We start from the raw sequence: 22,919 nt of genomic DNA on the forward strand, positions 1-22,919 counted from the left end.
AACCTCAATGTCCATCGACAGACGAATGGATAAAGAAGATGTGGTACAAATATACATATACACAATGGAATATTACTCAGCCATAAAAAAGAATAAAATAATGCTTTTGCAGCAACATGGATGGACCTAGAGATTATCATTCTAAGTGAAGTCAATCAGACAGAGAAAGACAAATATCATATGATATCACTCATATGTGGAACATAATTTTAAAAAAACGATACAAATGAAGTTATTTATAAAACAGAAACAGACTCACAGATTTCAAAAACAAATTTATGGTTACCAAAGGGGAAATGTAGCAGGGAGGGATAAATTAGGAGCTTGGGATTAACATATACACACTACTATATATAAAATAGATAACCAACAAGGACCTACTGTACAGCACAGGGAACTCTACTCAATATTCTGTAATAACCTAAATGGGTAAAGAATCTGAAAAAGAATGAATATATGTGTATGTGTAACTGAACCACTTTTCTGTACACCTGGAACTAACACAACATTGTAAATCAACTATACTCCAATAAAATAAAATAAAATAAAAAGATATTCTTTATCATAAAAAAAAAAGTAGGGTAAGTGTTAAGCCACTCCTGTTGTAAGCAGAATACAACCTAAAGCTGGAGGGCGGTGCCATGGGTTGGAAGTCCACAAAGGCGGACTACGGTCATTGCTTTACATAGTAGTTATAGGTCCACAAAGCTCTGTAAAGTGTCCAAACAACATTGTGGCCGACACGGTAGAGTGCCTGCCTAACATCTACACCCATCTTCTTCCAGGCTAACAGAATCCTGATTTTTGTTGATCCTCCTTTAAGTGGTTTTGTCCTTCAGAGGAGGCTGGGCCCTGACCAAATCCAGACAGTGGCTTTGATTGATTTAAACAATCATGGCAGTTTTATTCTCCTTGCCTAGAGAATCAAAGAGATAGAAGGAAAGTCTGCCACAGGGCTTCTGGAAAGGTTTTTCTTGATGTTGAAAAGGTGAAAAAGACAAGAATGTTCAATTTTTCTGATTCTAGATATTGTGGTCCGTGTGCTACCCTTCCCCCAGGAAAAATTTAAGCTTAGCTCATTGGTGAGATCAGTGAGAGTCAGGTCAGCCTGGATGCCTTAATGTTGTGATCCAGATATCATAACTCAGTTTTCTGTCTTGTTGCTGTGATCTAGTCCCATCTGGTACCTCCAGGTCTAGCAAAGGGATGCCTATCTATCCATCTATCCACTCAACAGTATTATGGTCTTAGGTATTGGGGCTCTAGTTTATGTTCTTTATATACTAACTTACAAACCTGCCTAGTATCCATATTTCTTCAAGCCTTGTCCTTTGTGAGTTCTCCCAGGGCATGGTGTACTGTCATGGCTCACCCCCCTCTTCCAATTTTGTGGCTGAGGTGTCGCTAACAAATTACCCACTTTCCTGTCTCCACATCTCAGTGTGTTTTTGTACTCTAGGATACCACCCATAATTTCTGGTAGACTTTCTGTCATTTTCTGCCCATCCCAGTGATGTCCTCAGTCCCAGGTACTCCAAGTCTAGCTTGTCCACTGTCAATTGAATTACAAGTTCCACTTCTGATAGACCACACATAACATTTCACATTTTTTTTTAACTCCAGGAGATCATTTAAAAATATTATATAAAAATACTTCCCATTATTTGTTACAGCTACATAACATTCCATTGTGTGGACATACATTTGTTCATTCAATCAGTCCTTTAAAAGGACATTTCCCTTCATGCTTTTTTTATTACAAATACTGCTGCAATTGAATAGTCTTGTGCATACACCATTTCTTATTTTTACCAGTGTATGTTTGGGATAGATTTCTAGGAGTGGAAATGTTGGGTCAAAGGTAAATGCATATTCTTGTTAATTTTGCTGGATATTGTTTAGTTTTCCTCCATAGGGATTGTACTTTTTTTCATTCCCTCTAGCAACAATTTCGCCATCAGAGCATACTGTCAAACTTTTTGACTTTTGCCACTGTGACATACGAAAAACATGTTATTGTAATTTTAACATGCATTTGTCTTTTGATGAACAATGCTGAGCACATTTTCCCATATTTAAGGGTCACTTGCATTTCCTTTTCTGTGAACTATCTATTCATATCTCTTGTTCATTTTTTATAGAATCATTGGTCTTTTTCTTCTCCATTTTATACATTAGGGATATTAACCTATTTTTTTTTGTTTTTAATTTTATTTATTTATTTATTTATTTATGGCTGCATTGGGTCTTCGTTGCTGCACGCAGGCTTTCTCTAGTTGCGGCAAGCGGGGGCTACTCTTCGTTGTGGTGCGCGGGCTTCTTATTGCGGTGGCTTCTCTTGTTGCGGAGCATGGACTCTAGGCACACAGGCTTCAGTAGTTGTGGCACATGGGCTCAGCAGTTGTGGCTCACAGGCTCTAGAGTGCAGGCTCAGTAGTTGTGGCACACGGGCTTAGTTGTTCCATGGCATGTGGGATCTTCCCGGACCAGGGCTCGAACCCGTGTCCCCTGCATTGGCAGGTGGATTCTTAACCACTGTACCACCAGGGAAGTCAGGATGTTAACCTATTGGTAATGACATAGCTTGCAAATATTATTTCTCAGTTTGTCTTTCTTTTTCTTTGCTTATGATGTTTTCTAGGGGGAAAAGTCTTTCTTACTTCTATGTAGCTATATTTATTAATCTTTTTCCTATCACTTCTTTATTTTGATTCAGAGATAGGTTTCCCCTATTCCCAGATTATGCACTGTAAACCTTCATGGTATTGTTAACGTTTTATAATATGTATACAGATTACCATTCAATTAAATAACAATTTAAAGCATACACCTGGTGCAAATATTTGCACACTCACAAACACACACAGATTTTACTAGTTTACAATCAGTACAGCATTGAAATGACCAGTTACATACATGGTTAGAAATTTATAGTCATTACTTCAAAGTGTAGTCTGATATTTTAGCCCAAATTCCTAACAAATTGTTTGCAGAGAGTCAGGCGGATGAATGACAAAGAGATAGAAAGGATTTGAATAAAAAATTGAAAGAATACAAACTATATCTTCTGATATCCAAAATTGTTTGGGATAGACTGAGTATACTCAGTAAATTTCCTTAAAATGAGTAGTTTTATTTTAGCTCTATGATGTTAACTTTATGATGATTTAAATATTTAGACAGGTTGAATTGAAATACTTCAAGATATATAGCGCAATGCCTCAAACATATTAAATAACAAAAATTTATTTGTTGAACAAAATGAATGAATTACATACGCATCAGAATTGGAATGGCAAACAAGTACACTCTGATAGACTATATAAAAATTTTCAAGAAGCCTGGTTACCACTGATGACATAGTTTAGACAAGTATAAGGAAAGAATAAAATAATCTTTTAAAGTGGTGAAGTTAATTTTAGTAGTAGTGTTTCAATGATTAAGCTTTTCTGCAGGCAGGTTCTATTTTGATATTAAAGATTAGGACGAGAATCTGGTGACTCATGTGTGGGAGAGATGACAACTATACTGGATGAGAGACTCAAGAACCAAGAGGACCTTGACAGGTTGCACGATGAACCCAATTCAATTCACCAAGCATTAACTGAGTATATGTTAAGTACTAGGCACTGGAAATAAAAAAAGATGACTATGGTCCTCTTCCTGATATTAAGATGCTTACTGTCCATGGGGAAATCAAATGGGTAAACAAATAAATATCTTTTGGTGTGATAGGTGATATAACAGTAGCTGAGTACACAGGTACTGGAGGAACAAAGGAGGGAATGGTAAACTCTACCTAAGTCAGTCTGGGAAGTTCAAAGAAATGATTAAATATAGGTATGATAAGATGCTATACTTGAGTCCAAAACCACAACAATATGAATACAGGATGAATTTAAGCAGTAGGAAGTATAAAGTAGACTTTAGAGGTTTTGTTTGAAAAACTTTCAACATGAATCAGCTATATTTGGTTGCCAAAATGCCAAAGATGAAGGTCATGCTATACTCTGTGCTCATCAAACTGGCACTGCATTCCATTCTAGGTGTCTTATTTTAAGGGGGATTTAGGCAACTGTGTATATATACAGTGAAAGGGATCAGGATGGAACAGAAACTTGAAAACATATGAAGAAGGAATGAAGGAATAGATAATGGTAAAACTGGAGAAAAATTTCTTTACTTGGCCAAAATGATTATTTTTTATTAAGACATGTCAGATCATGTCATTCCTTTCCTCAAAACCCTCCAATGCCTCCTTTATCATTCGGAGTAAAAACATATTCCTGACAGTGGCCAAAAGGCCCTGCTGAGTCTGGCCCCCATTTCTTCCTTGTCCTCAACACCTACTGCTCTCCCCTTGCTCACTCATTATAACCACACTAGCCTCCTTGTTACTCCTCACACATTCCAGGCATGCTCCCACTTTAAGGCCTTTGCTCTGACTGTTCCTCCAGCCTGGAATGAAAGAAGGTTCTTCCCTCAGCCATTCACATGGTTAACTTTCCCACCTTCTGCAAGTCTTGCTTCAAATGTCACCATCTCAATGAAGACTATCTTGATTACCTTATTTAAAATTCTAACTTGCCCTCCGCAGGTGCCTTCTCCCTGGCTTTCTTGATCACCCTTACTTTGGCATTTTTGTTGTATTTCTGTTATTATATTAGTAAGGGATCATCTGGGCTTTGTAAAATCTTAATGGTCAAAAGAGGTAGAAAGAATCCTATGATTGGTCACAGGGAAAATATTGTGCCCAGGGGCTGACAATATTCATACTATAGGAATAGTAAGGCCCCTGATTTCCTCTCATTCAACTCTGAATAGTAAAATATAGGTAGGAAAAAGACAAGAAGAGGAAATTATATGAACAAATACAGTTCTATGACATAAGAAGGTAATTAGCAAATTAATGCTCAAATTTTCTTTGGAATTGATGTTATACACAAAATTAAGTTTTAGACATTTAAATGAAAGTAAATGGATCTGAAGTTCCTTTTTATCAGCTGTAAAAATATTCACTGGTCCTGTGCCCAGGGTTTAAAAGAAATCAGCATGAGTCTAATGAAAAACAAGCTGTAGGACTCAGGGAAATTCAATATATACTCTTACTTTTCCATTTAGTTTTTGATTGGTTTCCATGGGAATCTAGGCATGTGGGGATCTCTAATCTATTCATGGAAAGCAGATGCTTGAATTTTCATGACAGTAAAAGTGGGGGTCAGTGAAGAGATAAAGATGATTAGAGAAAATGAATATGGTTGTAGGTAACATGATCATGTTCAAAACAAAATGCTGCAAGCCACGTAGATTTAAAAACAATCTTGCAAGGCAGTTCTACTGTGTTTGAGAGGTATTATATCATAAAGAAAGAAAACACTGGACTTAAAGGCATTAGCTCTGGGTTCAAATTCTGAATCTGGCCCATAAGGAAGAAGCCCTTAGGAGAGCAGTTCTCCTGGGTTCCCTTACCCTGCTGCTCTCTGCTTGAGCGCCCCTTTCCAATAAAGTCTTTCACTTTGTCAAGAAAGGAGAGGAAGGAAGGGAGGGAGGGAGGGAGGGAGGGAGGGAAGGAAGGAGGGAGGGAAGGAAGGAGGGAGGGAGGAAGAAAGGAAAAAAAAACCTTTAGGTATTTCTTTGGGGAGCTGACAGGGAAACTGACTGGATCTGAGAATTGCTCTAAGACAGAAGAACCCGAGGCCTGAGGAAGGAAGCTGCAGAAGAGTAACTTCTCTTTCCGTGGAGCATTATCAGGAGCACTGAGCGGGGAATCCAAAAAAACCGAGATAATTCCTGACTCTGCAAATGACGAAGTGGCCTTGAAGAATTCAAACCAGACCTCAGTTTACTTCTATAGAAAACAGTTAACATTCTACTATTCTAACTGCTAAGAAGCTACTATGAAATTGAATAATTTTTTTCTTACTAGAACTATGTTACAACTCAAAGCAGTGATTTCAGTGAAGATTTGCTGACATGCTCTTTCTTGTGACTATAAATTTCATCTATGCAGGTGGAAGTACATTAACTATAATCAAAGTATTAAAGAATGGACAGGTTTTTATTTCAATTCTCAGATTTGTTTAAAAATAGACCAATCTGGGTTTTGGTTGGAACACTCATTTGAATGTAAGACCCTAATTATTTGAAACCAGGGTCTAAACTGGAAAGCCAGAGGGCAGGTTTAGATATAGTTTCTAAATACTCAGAAGAGGACAAAACTGATGCTAGTTTGAAAGCCTCAGAAGTTAGAATGTAATGAAGCAAAGATTCTTCAGACTAAGACTCTGTCTGCCTGGAAAAGGTAGCTTAGCTAAGGTTGAAGTCAAATGGGGTAAACTGCAAGGGTTGTCTAACATAGCCCCTCTCAGTCCAGAGATGTCTTGAGAGATCATTAAAATTCCAGAATATAAGGGTTTCATATGCTCAGACTTTCCTACATTTCTAGGTAATGTGGGCACTGCAAACGTCTTTTGGTGCGTTCTTTTAGAAGCACACCAAAATCTAAAACCCCACTTGCTCACTCTTCAGATATCCTCTGGCAACACAGTTTGTGGCAGAGTGAGCAGCTATTAAATTGGTTTTAAACAGACTGAGTGAATACAGCCACAGAGAAGCCTGGAAGTACCCACTAAATACCCCAGGCCATCTTGCTGCTTGCTCAAGTTTAAGAACCACTGGATTAGAGCACAGACACAAGGCTTCCAGATGGCTCCTGAGGTGAAGGCTGGGGAAATGTGACCTGAGTGCTTAAAAGCCTAAGCCAGAAACAAACAACCCAATCAAAAATGGGCAGAACAACTAAACAGACATTTCTCCAAAGAAGACATACAGATGGCCAAGAGGCACATGAAAACATGCTCAACACTGCTAATTACTGGAGAAATGCAAATCAAAACTACAATGAGATATCACCTCATACCAGTCAGAATGGCCATCATCAAAAAGTTTAAAGGAGCTTCCCTGGTGGCACAGTGGTTAAGAATCCGCCTGCCAATGCAGGAGACACGGGATCGAGCCCTGGTCTGGGAAGATCCCATATGCCGCGAAGCGACTAAGCCCGTGTGCCACTAGTACTGAGCCTGTGCTCTAGAGCCTGCAAACCACAACTACTGAGCCCGTGTGCCACAACTACTGAAGCCCATGTGTCTAGAGCCCGTGCTCTGCAACAAGAGAAGCCACCTCAGTGAGAAGCCCGCACACCGCAATGAAGAGTAGCCCCCGCTCGCCGCAACTAGAGAAAAGCCTGCACGCAGCAACGAAGACCCAATGCAGCCAAAAATAAATAAATAAATAAAATTTTAAAAAGTCTACAAACAATAAATGCTGGAGAGGATGTGGAGAAAAGGGAACCCTCTTACACTGTTGGTGGGAATGTAAATTGGTACAGCCACTATGGAGAACAGTATGGAGGTTCCTTAAGAAATGAAAAATAGAACTACCATATGATCCAGCAATGTCACTCCTGGGCATATATCCGGGGAAGAACATGGTTGGAAAGGATCCATGCACTCCAGTGTTCATTGTAGCACTATTTACAATAGCCAAGACATGGAAGCAACCTAAATGTCCATTGACAGGTGGATGGATAAAGAAGATGTGGTACATATATACAATGGAATATTACTCAGCCATTAAAAAGAATGAAATAATGCCATTTGTAGCAACATGGATGGACCTAGAGATTATCCTACTAAGTGAAGTGAGTCAGACAAAGAAAGATAAATATCATATGATATCACTTATATGCAGAATCTAAAAAAAAATGATACAAATGAACTTATTTACAAAACAGAAACAGACTCACAGACTTAGAGAACAAACTTATGGTTACCGGAGGGAAGGGTGAGGAGGAGGGATAGATTGGGAGTTTGGGATTGACATGTACACACTGCTATATTTAAAACAGATAACCAACAAGGACCTACTACATAGCACAGGAAACTCTTCTCAGTACACTGTAATAACCTAAATGGGAAAAGAATTTGAAAAAGAACAGGTACATGTATATGTATAAGTGAGTCACTTTGCTGTACACCTGAAACTAACACAGCATTGTTAATCAGCTATACTCCAATATAAAATAAAAATTTTTTAAAAGTATAATAATGAATAACAACAACAAAAAGGCCTAGGCCAGGAACCATTCTTGCTTCCATTCTCCTTTTGCCTACCTACAAATAATGGTCACCAAGTTCTGGACATTTTATCATTTTTTATAAGACTTTTATTGAGGCATAACCTATATATAATAAACTACATAAGTCTCAAGTAAACAGTTTGATAAATTTTTATGTAAGTAACACACAGATCAAGACATAGAACATTTCCAGCATCCCTGAAAGATTCCTCATGCCACTCTTCAGTCACTACCTATCTCTTGGGTAACCACAAATCTGATTTGGGTCACCATATCGTTTTGCCTGTTTTTAAAATTCATATAAATAGCATATATATCTGACTTCTCTCAATAGTATTCCATTGCAGGAATACACCACAATTAATTTACTCATTTGCCTGTTGATAGGCATTTGGACTGTTTGTGTTATTAGAACATTTGCTATTTCAAACAAAGCTGTCATGTATGTTCTCATACATGTCTTTTGGTGGGAAAAAGCACTTATCTCTCTTAGATATGACTGGCGTAGGGGTATGAATTGCAGTGATCGTGTGTGTGTGTGCGTGTGCGCACATATATTTTTAACTTTAGTAGATATATCTGATTTTTCGGAGTGGATGTTACCAATTTACATTCTTACCAAAAATATTTGAGAGTTCCATTTGTTCCATACCCTCACCATCAGTTGCTACTGTCAGACTTTTTCATTTTAGACATTCAAATGGTTGTGTGGTGGTATCTCATTGTGGCTTTAATTTGCATTTCCCTAATTAATAATGATGTTGAGCACCTTTTCATTTGTCTTTTGGGCATTTGGCTATACCTTTGTAAACTAGGGTTACATGTTTCAACATGAATAAATCTCACAAACATAATGTTAAGTCAAAAGAAAAGCAAGTTGGAGAGTAACACACTGTATAATACCATTTACATAAAGATTTTAAACATGAAAAATAATATTATTGTTTCTGGGCATGTAAATATATATAAAGTAGAAGTAGAAAAATACACATGGGAATTGAAACCACAAAAATTAAGATAGACTAAGGTGGCAGAAAAAGAGGGGAATGGGATTTAGAAGATAAAAAACTTCAAGTTTTATTTCATTTTAAAAAATCAGAACTAAAAACTTAAAAAAATTCAGGTTCATCTCTTCTGGATATTAGGTACCTGAGTGTTTTTATATTATTTTCTATTCTTACCTATAAGTTTAAAATAATTAATTCAAAAATAAGACAGAGGGCTTCCCTGGTGGCGCAGTGGTTGAGAGTCCGCTTGCCAATGCAGGGGACACGGGTTCGTGCCCCAGTCCGGGAGGATCCCACATGCCGCGGCGGAGCGGCTAGGCCTGTGAGCCATGGCCGCTGAGCCTGCATGTCCGGAGCCTGTGCTCCGCAACGGGAGAGGCCACAACAGTGAGAGGCTCGTGTACCGCAAAAAAAAAAAAAAAAAAAAAGACAGAGAACATTTAGGCATATGCAAAGGCAAAGTGAATGATGAATAATTTATTAAGAGACGAGAACTGAAAGGAGAATTCACTCCATTTCCTCATCCAATGGCTAATTGGACTAGAAGATCCTAAAGGATCTTTCTGTTTCTGATGTCTACTGATTCCTAAAGACTAATTTGATGTTTACACGTGTATTACAGCATGACTAACAGCAATAACATTGATAACTTACACTTCTAGAGGGTATTTTCTCCACCAAGCAGAATGCTTTATATCTAAGAACTCATCATTCCTATATGGTGGGCAGGGAGAGGTATTGTCCCATTTTATAATAAAGAAATTGAGGCATACAAAAATTATATTTGTTGAGAAATTAAGCTCACAGAGTGTTATAAAATCCTACTTACAAAATTATGTGTTGGGGTGGATTATGAACAGGAATAAATAATATATAATTTAAACTCCAACAGTTTTGAAGACTATACCATTCATGATAAATTTATCTGATGTTCACATTGATTGATTGATTCCTTCATTTATGTATTCATTAAACAAACATTAACTGAGTCTTTATTAAATGGCAGGAGCTGTGTTAAGACTGGAACTATAAAATCAAATAAGGGACTTCCCTGGTGGCACAGTGGTTAAGAATCCACCTGCCAATCAGGGGACAGGGGTTCGAGCCCTGGTCTGGGAAGATCCTACATGCCACGGAGCAACTAAGCCCGTGTGCCACAACTACTGAGCCTGTGTGCCACAACTACTGAAGCCTGTGCGCCTAGAGCCCATGCTCCACAACAAGAGAAGCCACTGCAATGAGAAGCCCACGTACCACAACAAAGAGTTACCCACGCTTACCACACCTAGAGAAAGCCCGCGCGCAGCAATGAAGATGCAATGCAGCCAAAAATAAAAATAAATAAATAAGTTAGTTAAAAAAAAAAATCAAGTAAGACATGACCTCTGCCTTCAAACAGCATTAGAGGGTGTGAAATATACATAAGTGAAATCCATGGTTAATTGTTAGGTATACGTACTGAGGAGGAATAATGGAATACAGAGTTGAAGGGGACCAGGTAGGGGTTGTTTGGTGTTTAAGTGTTGAGTACGTGTAAGATAAGGAAACCAAATACTGTTAGGTGGTATTAAGTTTTCCAGAAAAGTTTCGGAGGTATTCTACTCTTCTCCTTTACTTTTTATAAGTCATTAACATGGAAACAACATATTTTTAAAACTGAAAATTAATATTTAATTTTCATAGATGAATGAGAATTCTCTCTGTAAACCAAAAAAGAAAAAACAACCCAACCACAACCTGAAGCTTCTTTAATTTTTGTGTTTAACATGATATATTTTTTCAAAGTGGGTAGTCAATCTTCTTGAAGCCAAATTAATAACTTCCTGGAAGATTAAAAATGCGTAACTATTAAAATTTAGTGAGATTGCTAAAGCTTTTTTTTTTTTTTTATCCTTATCAACAAATAAATGTATCTGTGGAAGTCAGAGAAATAGTAGCTTCCCAGGAGCAAAACATTTCTAACAATTAGATATCTTTTGTGAGAAACCCAGAAAAGGCATGACTGATTGCTTTCTTAGATTAAACTGAGGGTACTAAATGAAAAACCAATTAGGTACAGATGTTCAGTATATTGAGATTAATTTTAATCTCATGGGTATCATTTCCTTAGCTGCTTGGACTAACAGCAATTTGTTTCCAGAAAAGTGAATATGTGTCAAAATAACTAAGTCAATCAACACAGTTCAGTAAGTTTTTCCTATATATGTATTTTGAAACTGGATAAATGTTTCTAATAAACAAAATGTCTAGCATTTGTATTCATAATGACTTTCTATATAAGTAACATAAAATGTATTCATTTGTTCAACGAAGACATATCAGACACTATGTTAGATTCTGGGGGATTCAAAAATAAATAAAACAAGTGTCCTCCTGGAGCTCCAATGTAGTGGGAAAGAGGCAAGTACATACAAGATAGTGGGGCTCTAGTAGAAACACAGACAAAATGCTACGCGAACGTGAATTTTTCTTACTAATCAATCTAAGATGGCATAATATAGTTCACTATCACAAAAAACACAAAACCATAATAAATAATATATGAGAATGGTTGATCTTTGGGTCAGTAATAATAACAATGCTGTTTACATGTTATGGCTGTTGATATTTTATAAAACACTTAGGTATATTAATATCACACATAGGTATACATACCTTACAGTAGATAGACCAACTTTAATTATCACTTAATATCTTTATCTATGGTCTTTGTAAGCAACTTAAGAGTAGGAATCATGTCTTTCATCTTTGCATTCCAAGACCTAGCACAGTGCCTGTTGCACAGTAACAGTTTTAACATATGTTGAATGAATGCATGCATGCACGTATACATGAATATTGATGTTACATAAATAGCACACTTCTGAGTTCACAGACAACAGAATTAAGTGCGATAGACAATACTTTACAAGAATATTTGATATCCAAAATATCAGAGAGGTTCACTAAACAAAGGGATGTGAAGTTTAATAGGGATCGGTACTGACAGTACTTATTTATAGCAGACATATGATTCATTTTTTAATATTCTCTCTAGATGTATAATCATGATACACAATAGACACTTGGCAACTACTTATTGAATGAACAGTTCTACCTCCACAATGTATCTATTGGATCCAACTGTTCCTCTCCATTGGCCTGAACTGTAATAGAGTTCTATGTACCTCCATTCTTGTCCTCTTCCAAAGTAGCTTTAGTTGCCATATTTGTCTCCCTAAAATAATTTGATCATGTAACTTCCATTCTTAAATTTCCTAAGCAGCTCCCTAGAATTCAGGACCCTTCATTTAAAAAATGTAATTAAAAAAAAGACACAGGAAGTGCATAGTACAAAAGTCTGGCACTGGCACACAGCAGGTACTAAACAGCTAAACATTAATGAGCTAGGTTGTCCTGGGAAAATTAGTTATTCATATGTTTTAAAATGAGAATGGATCCCTACACAAAAATCAATTTGTTATGTATTAAAAGATTTAAGTAGAAAAGAAAATATAGGATAACGTAAAAACAATCTCTGCTTAGCTCTGTTTAGTCTACCAGCTGTTGTTTACTGCTAGGTTTCTTAGAGCCTCACCCTATACAAGCAGAGTTTAGGCAACGGCTAATGACTTGCGAGGAATCTGTACTCAGGTTTTTGGCTTCCTTCTCTTCAGGAGTTTGCCCTTCAAGTTCCAGCTACTGCTAACACCAAACTACACCTGGGTTTCCCCAGCTGACTAAGAATCCTGCTTCCTGCTAGGGTTGTATTCTTTTGCTTTCCAATTTAGAAAATGCCTTGAAGGAAAAAGCCAGGATAAATGCGGAGCTAATTTCATGTGCTTCCCTTCTCTGAATCATCCTGCCTATGCTGACCGCTCCCAGCGCCTTCAAACAATATGTTTTGTTCAGTTTTCAGATGTGTTTGGCAGATGAGCTGTTCTAAAATAGGTGGTCATGGTGAGAACTTATGCCTAGTCATGAAAGTCTCGGGTTGGCTGCTCCTTTTTGTGATTTCTTCTTTTATATCTTTAAATGTTCCATCAATGGTTAATTTATATTGTGTTTCTAATGGTGCCAATATCTGATGTTTTTGATAGAAATCTGTTTATTGTTTCAGCTGACTCTCCTTCATGGTAGATTGATTGCTCATGTGTTTGGTGATCTTTCACTGTGAGATCATGCTTGGTCTGTTTTAATATGGGGGAATCCTGGAAGTTAAAGGTGAAGATATTTTTTCTAAGAGAATTTGTGTTTGTGTCTGCTTAGAGGCAGGGTGGGCTACAGAGCTGGGACATATCATCTCCAACTATTTTTGAAAATTATTTCTAGGTCGTCCACCATCTTATCCCTGCCTGAAGTATACTACCTCTGATTTCTTAATCATGGTGCTTTTGCATGAAGGACAAAACCAAACACAATACCCAGGTTTGATCTGGACAGAGCGGAGTATTAAAGAATGATTATCACCCTTGTTCTAGAAATTCTACTGCTAGTATAGCTTAAAGGTATATTACGGCTTTTGGCAAACATGCAAATACAAACAGGAACACAAAGATGGGGAAACTCATAATTATCAGATAGTTGAAAGAACATGAAACTTGCTACTTATGAAATCAGCTATGTAAACTGTGACACGTAAATCACAGTTCTATTTATTCTTTGACACTAAAGAAATCACTGCTTAAAAAAATAAAGGAGAAACAAAAAGCAAACAGAAGCAATGCACTGCATCTCACAGAGAGACTTAGCAGCTCACATGTCTGGTTGTGCTCTCCCCTTCTCTCAACCTTTTTCACATTATACCTCTACAAAAATGTCATACTGTTGGATCATCAACTTAAATTCTTTTTCTTTCCTCACATGATCCACTTGATGTGCAGTTAGTTTCCCCCAACTTACATTTTTAAAGTTGAGTTTTAAACCTAAGTGAATCACAATGAAAAAATCTAAAGTGTGTCAAATTCTTAGTAGTGGGGCTATTCCCAATCTGAAATGTTTACTTTTTTATGATAACAAGTTAAATAGAGTTACACTTCCTTAGTAAATAATTTTAACAACTGACAAGCCTAGGTGAAAGGTTTAAATACCTGAGCAGTAGTTAAAACTGAGATTGAAAATGAGAGATTTTTAAAAAAATTACTGTAATGAAAAGCAAATTCAAGAGCAATAACTTTGGAAATAACCTGACAGACCTAACTGATAAGAGCATATAACTAGCATATTCAGAAGTATATCTTAATGTCAGTCTCTTTTTATGCTTTCAACTAATGAAAAGGTATTTTTCTAACCCCTCAATTAATCAGCTATATCTGGTTCACATTTTTTAATGGGAAATAACTCTAATAGTTTCTGCTGGATCTAACTAATTTTCATTGCTTTTTATTCTCAAAATACATAAGTCTAAAATAACAAAGAGAAAAATATCAGGCACTGGAACTATATTTTATAGACCAAAATTTTATGGTGAGAAAAATCATTTTCAGATAAATAAGTTCAAATAAATTTAGAAGCTTCCCATTTGTTGTTTTTTGATATGTTTAATCCTAAAAAACTGAGCTCTTAACAAGCCTTTAAAAACTTGAAATCATTTATACTAGCAATATAGATTTAGATTTTTAAAAATTTGAAAATACATTTCAGAAAATAAATTTCTTTTATGCTCCCTAATGCCACATAGTTTATGGGCAACTACAACTTTTTATTGTAAAAGTAACATGCATTAAGGAAAACATTTTAAACAATGAAAAGTACCAAAATTCATATATCTTCCCAATATTTAAACTCAACCACTACTGAGATATATATACATTTCATATATATATATATTTTGGCCGTACCGCACAGCTTGCAGGACCTTAGTTCCCCAACCAGGGATCGAACCCATGCCCCCTGCAATGGAAGCGTGGAGTCCTAGCCACTGGATCGCCAGCGAATTCCCAAATCCAACCACTATTGACAATTTAGTGTGTGGTGGTTTTCTTTTTTTCTTTGCCTTTTCTCATGCATAAATTGATTTGTAATATAGTTTAATCATATTAATACATATAATTTTATTTCCTTTTTCCCAACTTAACTTTAGATCAGAAAATAAATTTCATCGCTGGAGGAACTTGGATAAGTGAAAGCAGCCACTGATGGTTATCTGTGCTTACTCTCTGCAGTTTAAAGATTACAGCTTTTAGAGAAAACATATGAAACTACGAGTTATATGCCTGTGATTTCTTTACCATCTGTCCATCTCACAGTTCCATTAATCAATTAACAAATACCACAGAAAAGGTTTACTCTTCACGGTAGTTTTACTTCTCACCTTTTGAGCTGCAAGATGGAGGGCTGTTCTCTGGCTATGGTCAGTTTTATTAACATCTGCTCCTGCCTTCAGGAGAGTATCTGCACAATCCAGTCTGTCAGCCAACACACAATACATAAGTGGTGTTCTCCCAAATTGATCTTCTTTGTCTTTAACGGCAGAATTTCCTAGGAGGATAAGAAACAGATAGTGATATTTGATAATTATTGTTTTTATTACTAATATAACTATGAACTATATTTACTAGCTGTTTCTTATCAAGTACTGTGGTAAATGCATTAAATATATTATCTCATTTTTACTCACCCTATGAGATAGATATTACTGTCCCTATAGTATAGGAAACTGAGACTTAGAGAAGTTAGGTAACTTGTACACATTACAATAACAGTAGGTGGTGAAGCTAAAATTCAAATTGATTGTTGACTTTAAAGGGTATGTTCTTAACAACTCTGTCATACTAAATAACATTTTGAGATGTGAGGTTATGTTTTTCCTCCCTTACTCCTTTTGTGAAAAAATACTTAGTGTAGATCATACACTAGGCATTGTGGTATGTTTTTGAGATCTACAAAAATGAATCATGGTTGGCTTCCTGTTTTAGACAATATGGAGCAAATGCATACTATCATGATCCTCCTGCTACTTAAAACTAAACACCCCAGGCAAAATAAATGAAAGGTGGCGAAAAGAAGGCAAATTGGTTAGGGAACTATGACACTTCAGGAACAACCTGCTATTGAGTTCCCTGATTTATTTATTTATTTATTTATTTTTTGCCTCCTATATAAAGCCAGCCTGGGTGCTAAAGTAGCTCATCAGAAATACCAGTGGGCACATACACAAAATTCCCCAAGAAGCCTGCTCTCTCCAGTCAAAATATTGGGAAGGGAGTAGCTCTGCAGGAGTGAACTCTTTTGACTATACTTCTGCTACTCAAAGCACATACGACAGGGCTTCCCTGGTGGTGCAGTGGTTGAGAGTCTGCCTGACGATGCAGGGGACACGGGTTTGTGCCCCAGTCCGGGAAGATCCCACATGCCATGGAGCGGCTGGGCCCGTGAGCCAAGGCCGCTGAGCCTGCGCGTCTGGAGCCTGTGCTCCGCAAACGGGAGAGGCCACAACAGTGAGAGGCCCGCGTACTGCAAAAAAAAAAAAAAGCACATACAACCAAACAAATTGTACCTCTTTTCCTCTCCAATGGATATTGCAGAGACTGTGGGGAGGAGCCCTATGAAGCATTGTGCCCTGAATTAGGCAAAGGATGGCAACAAGGTGGTATCTTACCCCTTCCCAACTAGAGAGTGGGGAAAGGTTATGGAGAGGAGGAAGCTAGAGAAAGCAATTCTTTAAATCAGTGCATGATGCCATGGATAACTGAGCAGCCCATATGTGAAACTGACCAGAGTCAAAATAGCAAAAGCTTTGAGAATGGTACTCTTGGTGGGATACTTCCTAGGTTCTAAATTGGCCTGGGTAGCACAAAAATGGGGCAGACCAGAAAATAACTCACAAGAGCTCTCAAAGCTAACTTGACATTTGAACCACAGTCTACAAAATTGGACCAAAATGTTCATTCTAAACCTAAACAGATTGTCAGTGTACTAAAATAGGAGATTTAAAGTAGGATCCAGAGTCTCATAAGATAATACACAAAATGTCCAAGATATAATCCAAAATTACTAGACAAACCAAATACCAGGAAAATATTAAACAAGAAAACACAATCAGCAGGCTCCAAAACTGCGATGATACAGATATTAGAATTATCTGACAAAGATTTTAAAGCAATGGTCATAAAAATGCTCTGATGAGCAACTATGAATGCTCTTGAAACAAATGGAAAAATCCAAAGTCTCAGCAAAGAGAGAAAATACAAAGATGAACCCAGTGAAAAATTTAGAATAATAAACGTTTAAAAATAAGTAAAAAACCAGACTTCCCTGGTAGCACAGTGGTTAGGAATCTGCCTGCCAACGCAGGAGACACAGGTTCAAGCCCTGGTCCGGGAAGATCCCACATGATGCGGAACAACTAAGCCCATATGCCACAACTACTGAGCCTGTGCTCTAGAGCCCGTGAGCCACAACTACAGAGCCTGAATACCACAACTACTGAGTCTGTGCACCACAACTACTGAAACCCACATGCCCAGACCCCATGCTCCACAACAAGAGAAGCCACTGCAATAAGAAGCCCATGCACTGCAATGAACAGTAGCCCCCACTTGCTGTAACTAAGCCTGCACACAGCAAAAGACCCAATGCAGCCAAAAAAAAAAGGAAAAAACCAAATAAAATAACCAAAATAAAAATCTCACCTAATAGGCACAATAGCGTAATGGAAATGACAGAGGAAAGAATCACTGAACTTGATGACAGACCAATAGAAATTATTCAGTCTGAACAACTGATAGAAAAGATAGAAACAAAAAGAATCAACAGAGTCTCAGGGCTCTGTGGGATAATAACAAAGTTTCTACCATTTATATCATCAGAGTCCCAGAAAGAGAGGAAAAAGAATGAAGGGCTGAAAACATATTTGAAGGAATAATGGTTAGAAATGTCCCACATTTGGTGAAAGACACAAACCTACAAATTTAAGAAGTTGAACAAAGCTCAAACAAAATAAACCCAAAGAAATCCATACTGAGTCAATCAAAATCAAATTTCTAGAAACTAAATTCAAATTACAGTGTATTTCTCATAAGAAACTATGGAGGCCATAAGGCAATAGCACAACATTTTTCAAGTGTTGCTGGGAGGGGGAAGAACTGTCAACCCAGAATTTTATATCTAGTGCTTGCATAGGGTCAGGGGTAGGGAGAAAAGAGGAGTGTTTGTGGGGTCATAGCTAAACGGTACAGGGTTTTTTTGGGGGCTAATGAAATAAAATCAATTATGGTGATGTTTGTACAACACAACTCTGTGAATATACAAAAACTACTAAATTGCACACTTTAAACTGGTGAATTGTATGGTATGTTGGTATGGTGAATCTCAATAAAGCTGTTACAAAACACTCCGCTACATACACATTAAAATGGACTATTAAAAACATTTAAGAAATGTTAAATCCAGTGAGATTCTTCCTTGGAAGCTTGAGTAAAGGAGAGGATTTAGGACCTGTGGTCACAAGAACACATGTGATAAATGGAGGCAATCATCACACATTGGGACAATCCTAACTGATTAGGTTTCTCAGGGCCAAAGTGGAGTCAGAACCACAGGGATAATAGGTCACTCTACCTCCCAAGACACTGGTTGCTCCACTCTTACCAAGTCGGCTGTAAGATACAGGGAAACTTCAAGCCTTCTCTTCAATCCCTGACATACTTTGCTTTTGTGTAACGGGTATTTATACTTCCCAACAGATTTAATTGGGTTATGTCACCACCATCCAATATTTTGTGCCTATAAGGAAAATATCTGCATCTGAGGTAGCTGAAAGCATGTATCCCCTAGTCATAATTAGAAAAAGCAGCATTTACTCTCACCTGGGTCCTGTTTTGAGTTGCTTTTAGGGGGATAGTGGTTCTATGGCTAGTTTCTGAGTGGTGAGTGTCCCATTAAGTTCTGAGCTTCCTGAACGAGAGTAACTGAGAAAGGCCTGCTTCTTTATCTAGCTACCCTACTCCCTTCCTTCATTTCCTCAGTTAACAACATTCAGCCAATACCTGTCCAGTCTCCACCATAGCTTATTTTGATGAATGAATTAAATGATTTATCGTTTGTGTCTGGTAACTGCAACATGTTATACACATGTGGGGCTTATGATGTAAACTAATATTCACTGGATGGCAGTGCATTTAAATTTGCATTCCTGTCAGGAACAGCTAATATAGGATGCAGCTGGCTAGTGTGCTGTGTTGTTTTAATTGTTCTGGCAACTGTGGAGGTAGCCTCTAATCCATGACCAACGGGGGTTGGCATTCTGCTTGTGCTCAGTCTGAACATAGATCAGAAAGCTGAGGTGGAACCATGATTGCTCTGCTGCATTCGGTTATTTTAAGGCTAGTTGAAGCAGAAGAGTCTCTGTATGTATGTGTAGAAACCAGAGCTCCAGCTCTAGCAGTTAGAGGAATAACTGTCACTTGTAGTGACACTCTACACAGTTGTGACACTCTACACAATAGCTATGGTGCCATACTGTCCAACACAAGTAAATCCAGCATTCTCTACTGATATCTTATTTGTCTGTTCTAAAATGTTACCTTTGTGTGGCATCAAAGATGCATTTATCTGTTTTCATCTACTTCTTCACACCTTTCATATTGTCACCATCATCTGTGGTCATTTAAAAATATCTGCTTATTGTAATAGAGGCAACACGTGAACAATGGAAAGAAGATAGGATTCATAATCCAATGACTTGGTTTGAGTTTCAACCTTGCAGTTATTAACTATGCAACTAAACTGCTTAACTTCTGAGTCTCAGTGTCCTAATTTAAAATGAGAATAATAATAATAACATGGGACATATTATATTTTGAGGGTACTTGAGATTTTAGAAAATATTTTTACACATCTCATTATCATTGTTGAGGTATCTTAAATATCATTTACACTCATTGCTACTTTGAAATTATCATAGTTGTGAGATCTGCCACTAGATCTTGCTATTTACTGTGTTAAAAAAATGACTGCAAGTATATTGCTACATCATAATTTGAAAATACTTTGATAACTGTATTTCAATACAGCTGATTTTCTTTGGATTCTTATTATATTATATTTAAGCTCTTAAAATATATATTTCTGAGAAGGGGTCCATGAAGTTCACCAGATTGCCAAAAGGGCTCATAGCACAAAAAAAATTCAGAAAAGTTCCAACTAGATAACCATGAATTTCATCTGTCAAGGTTTAGACCTAATCATCTTTCTTGTCTTTCTCATTCTCTATGTACTCATACATACGAATGTGCATGTATACTAGACATATCCACCCACACATGGAGGTCCCATATGTTAGTAGTTAAAAGCACGGGCTTTACAATCAGTCTTGCAGGCTTCAATCTCAGTTCTGTTACTTATTAGACAAGTTACTTAATCTGTCTGCATCTCAGTTTCCTGACCTATGAAATGAGGGAAATGAGAGTACCCCAAACTCTTTGTGGTGTCTTCCTATTAAATGAGTTCATAAGTTACAAAATGCTTAACACAGTGCTTGTATAACATAACTTTATGAATCTTGGCTCATTTTATTGCTATTATTAGTATGGATGCATATGCATGTAAGTATATTTGTAAATACATGTATATAAGCAAGCATTTATAAAACATTCAATGACCCTAACCCTCAGTGACAGGGTTGAAGTAAAGGAAGAAGGAACCTGAAATAATGTCACTGCTCTACCACTTACGAGGCTCCTTGCCACACCCAACTACTGTGTTGGGAGATGTTATAAACAAAGAGAGACAATGATTCAGAGAGATTTATATTAGTGTAGAACATGGACAGGCCAACAAAAGTTGTAGTAGAATCAGAAATGGTGCTGCATGGTCACTTCACCACTGCAAATGCCCCAAACACTGTTAGCAGTAATGCCAGGAACCATCATTACACAGTGAATATTTACAAGTTATTTTGTTTGGTTTTCACAAAGAAAGCAGCATCATTTTTTTTCTTAGCATTTAGAGCTTTCTCATTTTGAGACATTTCTGAAACTATGTAAGATTGGATTCTTTTACAGGAAATCCAACCTGATATAATAATAGTAATAAGGTTCTATTTATTGTCTACAATGTGTCAGGTGCGATGCTAGATATTTTACAGTCATTATCTAATTTAACTGTCCCACAGGCAAAGTGTTATAATCTATAGTTTACAGATGAGGAAACTGAGGGCTCAAAAAGATTAAGTGGTTCAAGCCAAGGTAATATAACTGATAAATGACAAAGCCAGAATTCAAGACTCAGGTTTATCTGACTCTAAATCTATAACCTTTCTACTACATTAGTATTGAAATGAATCTACTAGAATATATTATCAACGATGTCTCTGGTATTCAATTAAATTACTTGAGATGGATATTACAAGAAAAATCTACTTATATATAAATGATAGTCATAGCATGTAAGGATTTTACTATGTATGTTTATGTTTTTAGGGCCCAGGACTGAGCCCTAATTCATCTGAATCTAGGATGTAATGAGTTATGTTAAAACATTAATCCATCGTATTGCACTAAACACTAAGAATTGCTACTAAAATGATGTCTCATTCAGGGAAAGCCTCTTCACTCCTCCTCCTGAACAATGGGCAGCACAGAAAGTGTTCGATTTAATTAGTTGTGTATGTAGAAAGAGATGCTCATCTGTTTCCATGGAGTCAAACACATCACGACATCCTTCTCCATGGAAACGGAGAAGGGAAAACAGAAAATGCTCAAGTGAATGAATTCACTGAGCAATTGGTGAGCAAAGATTGAAGAAAAAATATATCTCCTTTGTAGTACTATGTGACTAGTTTAGAAAAGAGAAATAGCATATATTTAGAGATAGTCACTCTCGTGCTATATAAAAGAAGGTACAAGATGCATTGAAATTTAAGATGTACCTTAATACTAAAAAAACCCACATTATTTGATAGGAATATACAAATGTTAGGAAATACCACAGAGCAAAGGTATTACTGTCTTTGCACGGAAGACAAAAATGGCAGAATTCTTAAAAGGTGAACAATGTTACAGCTCAAAGTCAGTTAATGAATAAGGGGTTCCTTAGACAAGATGACAGAAAACATAGGGGACCAATTTATAAATACATTTATCAGCTCTGTACTCGTTTCACATCATGATTGCTTCTTTGTTTCTAAGGAATTTTTTCTTTGGGGATATAAAATTATAGGAATATTTCAAGTTTTATTATGTAACACATTAATTTATATGATTGAGCCTGTATAAGTGTTTTGAATTTACAACATACTACACACTTTGTTCCCTTTGAAGATTATATTTCATGTTAAAATAATAAAAGATTTATTTAAGATATGTTTTCTTGAGGAATTCTGACTTAAATAAATTTTTTTTCCAATGGAATTTAGTCCTAACTTGTCTCTCAGTTCAATTCAACTCAATTCAGATTTAATCTCAGCCCTCTAGATGATTATAGACTTCTTGGGAGGAAAGATACTTAAAGAATGATTATAATATTTATTTACTCCTTCAACAAATATTTCTCATGTGGCTACTATGTGCCAAGCACTGTGCTGGATTTTGTGTATATAATGATGAACTAAACAGACCTAGTCTATACTCATGGAGGCTCTTAGCTTACAGAGGAGAGAGACATTAAAATAGTCATACATATACACACAGAATTACAATCTTGAGATAAATTCTGTGAAGGAAAACTGCAGAGTTCCAAGACAGGACACGATGAACAGATTTCACTGAGAATGGATGGGCAGAGCAGGCCTCTTTGAATAAGTGACCTTAATGCTGAGATATGAAGAATGAGTAAGGGTCAGTCAGACAGAGAAT

The 22,919-nt window shown here is 36.8% G+C and overlaps 1 protein-coding gene across 7 annotated transcripts in view; it reads right to left on the reverse strand.

Annotated features, from left to right (window-relative positions):
• INVS (inversin) overlaps positions 1 to 22,919 on the reverse strand; it is a 142,797-nt gene that overhangs the window by 113,667 nt on the left and 6,211 nt on the right. For all 7 annotated transcript variants that reach the window (XM_060154730.1, XM_060154731.1, XM_060154733.1 and 4 more), the window contains one exon: positions 15,437 to 15,603. In XM_060154730.1, coding sequence (XP_060010713.1) covers positions 15,437 to 15,553 — 117 coding nt within the window. In that variant the 5' untranslated portion in view covers positions 15,554 to 15,603. The remainder of the gene's footprint in view (positions 1 to 15,436; positions 15,604 to 22,919) is intronic.

This window comes from Lagenorhynchus albirostris, chromosome 7 (assembly GCF_949774975.1).
Source record: "Lagenorhynchus albirostris chromosome 7, mLagAlb1.1, whole genome shotgun sequence".
Taxonomy (NCBI): domain Eukaryota; kingdom Metazoa; phylum Chordata; class Mammalia; order Artiodactyla; family Delphinidae; genus Lagenorhynchus; species Lagenorhynchus albirostris.